General features: G+C 36.3%; 1 protein-coding gene across 5 annotated transcripts in view; it reads left to right on the plus strand.

Annotated features, from left to right (window-relative positions):
- Positions 1-393: 393 nt before the first annotated feature.
- LOC109241298 (serine/threonine-protein phosphatase 4 regulatory subunit 3) overlaps positions 394-8803 on the plus strand; it is an 18627-nt gene continuing 10217 nt past the window's right edge. For 4 of the 5 annotated variants that reach the window (XR_002070221.1, XM_019408020.1, XM_019408022.1 and 1 more), the window contains exons 1-8: positions 394-724; positions 1802-1922; positions 5328-5408; positions 5534-5633; positions 5726-5810; positions 5939-5988; positions 7206-7285; positions 7816-7875. Coding sequence is in view for 4 of the 5 variants with exons in the window: in XM_019408020.1 (XP_019263565.1) it covers positions 1875-1922; positions 5328-5408; positions 5534-5633; positions 5726-5810; positions 5939-5988; positions 7206-7285; positions 7816-7875 (504 nt within the window). In the remaining variant the exon portion in view is untranslated. The remainder of the gene's footprint in view (positions 725-1801; positions 1923-5327; positions 5409-5533; positions 5634-5725; positions 5811-5938; positions 5989-7205; positions 7286-7815; positions 7876-8803) is intronic. The other variant, XM_019408021.1, reaches the window with a different exon arrangement.

The raw sequence follows: 8803 nt of genomic DNA on the forward strand, positions 1-8803 counted from the left end.
ATATGTGTGAAAACAGTCAAGAAATCACGTATTGTGGACCGGAGGGAGTAATATTTACGTCAAACTATACAAACTTATCATGATTAAGTAATTTAATGCAGTTAAATATAATGAAAGAAATATATGTATAAATACATATTATGCATTTATTTGCTTATTAAAAATAATCCTTATAGATAAGTTTTTTATTGTGTTACTCGGTACAAATCTAAATTAGTCCAATTAGTAAATTTTTAAATGATTTTTAAAAAAAAATAGAGTAGGTGAAATAAACATTCCCCTCCCTAAACAGCAGTGGCATACTCCGGTATTTTCATGTAAATGAAGGGCAATAAAGGATTTTAATAACCAACCAATGTACTGCTTCTGTGTTCCAAAGGTCGGGCCACGGAAAAACACTTCAGAAAAACGAAAGAATAAAAACGAAAGAGAGAAGAGAGAGAAAGAAGAGAGAGAGAGAAGCATAGAAGATTCAATTCACTGAGCAAAATAATTTCAATGGCGGTTAGGGTTTTGAATTGATTCCCCAATATTTCTATACCTCAGAAAAACCTCAAATACTTCCTCCTCTACCTTTTTTTCTCTCCCCTTTTTGTGCCCACTCAAAAACCCTAATTGTCGTTCCTCGCTATCTAATCTACACTACTGGCGCAGTGAATTTTGGGTTCTAGAAGTTTCCATGGGTGCTCAAGAGAAGTCTACAGGAGCTAATAATCCGATGCAGGTTAGCTCCGTTTCTTAAATTCACTCCAAAAAATCGCACCTTTGCATTAACCCTAGCACTAATTTCACAGTGATTGGTTTTTCTTTTTTATTTGGAATTAATATAATACAAAGTTGATTACGTGTTTATCCCGAACTAGTTGGGATTGAATATTCACTATATTTTGACTATATTAACTATTTGCTGAGCTAAAAAAATGGATATTTACTGGGAATTCTGCGCACTGTTTGTCCGAGTATTTATATTTCGGTTCAGTTTCCTTGTAGACAGAGGCGGAGCCAGGATTTGAAGCTTTTGGGTTCGGGATTCTAGTATTTTGAAGCTACTGGGTCTGGGTTCTAAATTATTACGTAATTTATATATATCTAATAGAGTTCTTAAGACAAATACAGTGTTTGTAACAAACCACTGGGTTTGGCTGAATCCACAATCGAAGAGCTAGCTATGCCCCTGCTTTTAGAAGGTACTTTGTAGTGTTAGGTGGCACAATATGTGTTCTACGTTCTTGGTGGGCCTTACCCGGTATATGTGTTAGGGGGAGGTAGCATATACCCGGTGGAATAGCTGAGGTGTGCGAGAGTTTGCCCGAACACCGCCGTCATAAAAGAAGTCTTCTATACTTGCTTTGTTATACTGTTAAATTCTTATGGGTTTTTTAATTTATGCTCTGGTTATCCAGCCTTCTACAGTTTATATTAGACTAATTTAATGTCTTCTGGGTACTAATCAATCTTAACTGAAGCTGGACCTGTATTTTTGATTTGTATGTTAGAATTAAAAGATCAGCCTCTTTCGGTTGGCGCCAAGGGTAACTTATGATTTGTATATCTAATTGGAAGAGCTCTTGCTTGATAGTTGTTTCTGGTACTTAGTTGTTTTTGCTTCCTCTTTTGTGTAATCTGTGTAGGCCGTAGGGTAAGGCAGCCACTTGTTATTATGTTGATGAATTTTTCAACTTTTTAATTTTTAATAGAGTGAGTACCAGTTGTTTCTGGCACTCATCTTTTGGCATTTTTTGGGAGAAAGTCATTTACTTAATTGTTTTCCTAAATTGCAGCTTTTGCACTTTTTTTGTAGGAGGAAAAATAGAGCAAATATCAGTAAATATTTTAGCCCCTTTGGGACGGGAAACATATGCATGTGCCTGTAAATGTCATATGCACCAAAGAAAAATAAGATTTCTCCAAAAAGCATTCAGGTGAAACAGAGCTGGTTTGATTTGAGTGAACTTGTTTCAACTCTTCTTGTTCTTAGGGAGTCTAAGAATGTCCTCTTTAAGTTATAAAAGTCTTAAGCACAAGTTTCAAACTTAGTTTGCAATTAGATTTTTCCTGTGATTTGCAAAGTGAAATGGATATTTTGTAATGATGGATAGAACTTGCTCTTGAGATAAGGAAATGGGATATGGAAAATATAAGAGAGACCTAATCGATCTTCGGATGATGTTGAAGTATGATTTTACAAAATTTTGAGTGACCTAAGATTTGCTACAATGTGATACACAAACTTCTAACTTAGCTATAAGTTTGAATTGGCGGTTTTTTTTAAACCCCTCCCAATTTAGGTGGATCTATAGTGTTTCCACACCTCCCCTCTAGCGTGACTCGAACCAAGGACCTAACGGTCGTGGGTGGAGGTGTTTTACCAACTGAGCAAGCCTCACTTGTCATTTGAGTTGGCGTTGGTTAGTTTTGTATCTCAATGGATCTCATATGGAAAGAGTTGAAAAACTTGTGAACAGTCGCATCACGAATCTTGCTAGATTATTGAGGGCACAGGCAAGCAAACTTAATTTGAAAAAGCACAAAGCTACTTTTGTCTTAATACTGACACACGATATTCAGCATACTATACCTTTTTGTCTATGAGATTATATAGTGTTAGGGGCTGAAAGAGGGCGTAAATTGAACAAGTTTGGCTTGCTAGTGTTGAGTATTTGCGTAGATGTGCTATTGTTGCTTCAACAGACCTTTTGAAGTTTAGTTTGATATTAGATTAATGTTAAATTAGTGGGTAGTCAGCCGAAAGTTTGAACTGAGAGCACTTTACTATGTGAGGATTTTAGGGTAAGTAGAATAAGATACTATTTTTTTTGAAATACGTTTCTATCATCAAAAACCATCTAGCAGATGCAAAGGTTACGAAATTGAGATTGAGTCAGCCCAAATATAAAGGAGAGACTAATAAGATTAAGGGGCTGACAAAATCCAAAAATTGATCAGTGTTATTTACAGGGGAAAGGTTAATCCAGTTAAATTGATTAAGCACAGCTAACCTTCAGGGAGTAGCTTGAAGGTGAGATTCCATCAAAACATATTCCTAAAAATACTTGCAGGCACCATTGTCCAGATCTTCTTGTATTTCAGTTCTCATAGGCATCTCTAACACTTAAAGGCATAACCCATTTTAGTCCGAAAATAGTGAAAAACTTGCTCCATAAGTCTGCTGCAACTTCACAGTGGAGGAATATATAAATTAATACTTTTTGATTTGGATTGACAAATACATCACCTGTTAGCTAGCGGAAAGCTATTCTGATGAGGTTGTTTTGTGTTAAACAAGCTCCATCTAAAAACTATCCAACGCAAAAGTAAGACCCAAAAAAATATATCTAGTACAAGTTTAATTCCAATCAGAAAAATGATTGTGAAGTGAGATTATTTAGGATTGTTAGTGCTTAAATGCAGAACCTAAATATGTGGACTCAGTTTTCCTGAAGAATAGTATGATGGATCATAGATGAAGATGTAGCACATTGAATTAGAATAAGATGGTTGAAATGGAGGAGTATTACAAGACCACTATATGGCAAAAAAATATCTAACTACATGAAATGCAAGTTTATAAAATGCTTATGAGACCAGCGATGTTGCATGAGAGTAAATGTTGGACCTCCAAGGCCCAATATATCCACAAGATTAATGTCGTAAATATGCAGGTGTTAAGATTTGTATTTTTATAAAGGGGCCTCCTCTTATGTAATGTCCACCATTAGCTTATTGCTCGTCTGTTTGCATTAATAAAATTTTACCTACTTATCAAAACAGAAAAAGAAGATAGGTGTGCAATGGTACAAGTCCGTACAGTATTAGATATGATCCTTTATCGACAATGAGAAGTTTTGTGTTGTCTTCTTATTTATCAACAAAGAATATTAAAAATGTACCCATCTAGTAGAGGATGCAAAGTGCGAATACATAGGAAAACATTGGAGAAGGTCACTCGAGATTGTTTGGTCATATCTTGCATGGATTTCCACATCCATTGGTTGGTACTTGGTAGGTATATAAGAATATGATGGTTGAAGGTAAAAAGGAGACACGTTTTCGTTACTTATTAAAAAAGGTAATAAATGGAGACAAAGAAAACCTAAGATCACACATTGTAATTGTCTCAGAAGGCCTAAAATCTCTTGGTATTAAAAAAGCTTAGCTTAGAGTAGAATTCCATTTATTAAAGAATCTATAAAGGTGATACCAAGTAGTTGAGATTGATTTAGAGGGCCAACTTTTCTTAAAAGGAATTTTATGTAGTATTGGGATGAGCCAACGAATATAGACGATCTACATAGCTTACTCTAACTGATTGGTACACAACATCATTGGTTTGCCAATCAACATATTGGATATTACGAGCGAAGTTTAGTATAGTGTTTTCATTCTCAAAAAAAAAGTTTAGTATAGCGTTTGCAGATTGGTAATGGATTGCATCAGTCGGGATGCCATTGGAGGTGACCTTATGCTGATTAGGATAGTATCTTGGCATTGCTGCGGTAGTTCTTTGGAAAAATAGATGTTACTGCACTTCCTGTTCTTATTACCAAGTGACTTTACCATCTGATATTTGTCGCATAGCAAGTAATCTTATTCTTTTGGATGTGATATTGGGTTATAAACTGCAATTACATTTTCTAAAATAAAAAATAAAAGATATTGGTATTAAACTCTGTCCAGTTTATTTTGATGAAGCAATTGATTTCATTGCTGGCATCAAGAAGATGCTTAATAGTTACAACAGAGTTATAGCAAAAAAGGAATAATGCTAGCTCCAATACAGATGTTGAGGCTAATACTAAGGAGCTAACAAAGTTCAAATAACTATCAGGGGAATCTGCGGGGGGAAAACACTGTCCAGTTTTGTGCAGAAATGAAAAGATCTATCACATTTTTTTCATTTAGAAAGATGTATTAAAGTTGATTAAGGCGCTAATTGGTTACATGAGTGGAACTGTGTTTGGTTTGCCGTTACCAGCTGAAACTTCCTCTGCAGTTCCGGTGTGCAGGAGGTTTTGGAATACTTGTGCGGTTTGTAGCATCTTTTGTTCTGTGCGCTTTTCTGTACTCAATGTAGATTTTTTTACATTCTTGTATCTTTATCTCTGTATTTTTTATGAGAACCTACCTTGCCTCCCACCTCCCACAAAACAAAAAAGTGAAAAACAAAGAACCTTCCTGCCCTTTCCCAACTATGATTTCTTTACAGGCTGATGAACAATCCTATGCAGCTTTGCCTACTAATATATTTGGCCTTGCAGTCGGTCTTTCTTACTTTCTCATATTAATTCAATTTTGTAAGATTACCCTTTGTCCCATCTATGTTGCAGCGTGTAAAGGTCTATCGTCTTAATGACGATGGGAAATGGGATGATCAAGGAACGGGGCATGTAACTGTGGATTATATAGAGGTGAGTTTTAGTAGAATGTTTGATGTTCAGTTTATCCCATTTTGCTTGTGTTGTCAAAAAAGGATACATATGAACCGATTGAGAGGGGTTAATTTTATTGCTTGTGATTGTGGATGCTGATGTAGAGATCGGAAGAACTAGGATTGCTTGTACTTGATGAAGATGATAACGAGACTTTGCTTCTGCACCGTATTAGTGCAGAGGATATCTATCGGAAGCAAGAAGGTATCCTCAAGCTCCATAGTTTTGTCCCCTTTCTCCCCTTCGATGGCTTCTATTATGTTATTCAGTTTCAGAATAAAATATTCTTCTTTCAGATACAATTATTTCTTGGAGGGATCCGGAGTATTCAACTGAACTAGCTCTTAGCTTTCAAGAGACGACTGGTTGCTCCTATATATGGCAAGTTTTTTGGAAAATAAATTTTTACATTTATTTCCTTTTTTCTTGGTTATACTTCCCTCCTTGTTTTTTTAGAAGCTGTTATAAATATCAGCAAATAACATCTTATGTCATTTTTTGCTTTGTAGGGACAATATATGTAGTGTGCAAAGGAATATGCACTTCAGCAGTCTTAACAGTAAGTCTTTAACGTAATCCTTTTATACTCTTGAAAAACAGAACATTGTTGAGTTCCCATGATCTGAGTTTTTAATATTTTGACTGCAATTATGATACTCGCATGGGGATAGTCGTACTTCTGGCCCCTTGTGGATATATGGAGCATGTACATTGAAAAATTTCGGTCTGTTTTTCCCAATTAATTGAGTTGGAAATGGAATTTTATCTTCTTGGTTTAGCATAGGTTGCTAAGACTTTTGGTCCCCAACTCAATTGTCAAACTGGAAATGTGAAAGTCAATTGCAATTTGTCGTCACTTAGTATAAAAAATTTCCCCGACGAATACTTTTGGGTTGCTATTGCTAAACACTTCAATTGCTGTTGTTATGATTGCGAGTCAATTATTCTGTTGGGAACAATTATTAGTTTATGTGAGGCGCATTTGTTGCTGATTTTGAGATGAGTGTATGTGAGACATGTTATTGACGATATATAATTCACTGGCTGAGTTGGGAGATGGCATGAGAGATACTCTTGAATCAGAATGATTTATTAAAAACAGTGGATATTATTGTCTGACTGGTGGAGCTCTTTCTTTAAAATTATTTTCTTTGCGAAGTGTTCATTTTGACGAGGATTACTTTGAACATGTAGATGTATTGCTACTACTGTATTCCCTCTTAATTTAATATTTGTAAAAATTAGCTTCCACTGATATTTATTACCAAATTTGTTTCTCATGTTCACATTTCATTTTAATTTTTTTTTAATTAATTGATTAACTTGGATTTACGAATAGCATTTGTACCATCTTAGTACCTTTTTTATTTAATAAAGTTTTACCTTATCAAGAAATAACTTGGATTTACGAATCGATAATCTTGACCTCATAAAGTTGGGCTATCACGTGAAACGGGATTGAGGCTGTATGTTCTGCTGTCCACCTATATCAGAGATCCTCCAATGGATATAGTCTGGGGTTCATGATATTGTAGTCTTGATTGTTTCCGGAAAAAAGAGAGTAAAACTATAAGTATGACGACAAAGGAAACATTAATTGATGCATTACAAAAAAAGGTTCACATAGTTTCACTCCTACTTCTAGGACACCTGTCATTGGGCGGGCTCTCTTTACAAATTATTGTTGGTTTCTATTGGCTCATTTTTTGTACCTATCGGAAAAAGGTTTTATGTATATTACTTATTTATTTCTGTTTTCCTCCTAACTATTTTCAGATGAAACATTTCATAGTGTCAACAGTGACCTAAGGGAGTTGCCCCCGGTTGAGCTTTCTACGCTTTCCCAGATACTAAAGGTATATCTGAATGTCCACCTTCCAGTTTTTCCTATCTTCTTAAATAGTTCAAATGCCTTTTTCTTATATTGCCCTGATGATCACCTATTCTCAAAGTTGCACCCAAGGGTTTGGCTAGTGGTCAATAAAGTTTTGTGTTTTTTTTTCTTGGAGACCTGAGTAGGTGATTTCTTCCCATCTGCTAAGCCTTGGTGGCTAAGTTATTCAGTACCTATAAATAACTGAGGTGTGCGCAAGCTCGCCCAACATTATTGAAAAAATTACTTGTTCTCAAAGTTCCAATGTCTATTAGGTTTGTGGTTAGTTGCAACCTCGAGGCCTTTAACACTTTCCTTGGTACCTTCCACATCCCAACCAAATAAAAAAGCCTGTAAAAGTAAAAGGTTTAGGGCCAATATCATTATAAGGGATGCAACATGGGAAAAGCTCTCTTTTATTTCTTGCGAAGGCAATACTCTTTCGAGTGCTGTAACTCTTTTCATACTGTTTGCTGAATTCTGAAAATTTGTTGTTTATTGTTTGTTTTGCAGACAGTTGTGGAGAGTGGCATTGCTGATCAGTTGCGTGTTACAGAACTAATATTGCATGATGTGAGCTTCATGAATCTCTCAGTTCTCTAAGCTTGATTTCTTTTCGGGCAATAAATCTTCATTAAAATGAGGGTTGTGTGACCTCATATTAGCATCAGTAATATCTCCCTCGTAGCAAAGAAGCCAAGAGTGGCAATGGTTGTGAAACTGCTTCGAGCTTGTCAGCTTAGGAATTGTTCGCTATCATATTCATCACCTATCTTGAAAATACAGATGTTGGGTCTTCCCTTTTCAGAAGCAGTTATTGATTACAGTAACTATAACGGGATGAGAACTATATTATCTGTTATAGATAAGTTGGAAAAATGGAAACTGAACCATGAGTGGATGTTACCTTTGTTTTCATATATTAGGTATAAAAGTTTTGTTGAGTCTCGCACATCGACTTAGGGATGGGAGACTTGATCTCTTTATATGGCTTGGGCAATCCTCACCTCACGAGCTAGCTTTTGGGGTTGAGGTAGGCCCAATGTCCATTTCTTATCAATTTTGATAGGTGTGGTAAACTTTTCAGTGCGTTTAAAATGGTGGTTGTGTGTACAGTTTAGTCTTTCGTACTGCCAGGGCCCCTTCGTCAACCACTCTTCACCCCCCTGATTTTTCCCACTTTAGCCCTCTTCCCCATCTAACTGTATTCAATCTGGGCCCTGGTAGCTTAACAGAGACCCATGACTCCTTTGGGATCTGCACAGAATTTTCCGTTGCCGGCGAAACTCCGGCGTAATCTCTAGTGATCCCTCAGTTTCCCTCCCTGCCTCTTTCATCCTTATACCAGTCTTGGAATAGCTGGAGGCCTTTGAATCCTTTGTGCTGTTTGTGATATCCTTTATGCAAAGTGCAGTACTGTATTCAAGTTTTTGGTGCACTCTCCAAGGAGCTTCTGGTCTATGTAAGAAGAGAGAAAATGCCTGCCCCCCCCCCCCCCCCC

The sequence above is a fragment of the Nicotiana attenuata genome, unplaced genomic scaffold, assembly GCF_001879085.1.
Source record: "Nicotiana attenuata strain UT unplaced genomic scaffold, NIATTr2, whole genome shotgun sequence".
Classification (NCBI taxonomy): Eukaryota; Viridiplantae; Streptophyta; class Magnoliopsida; order Solanales; family Solanaceae; genus Nicotiana; species Nicotiana attenuata.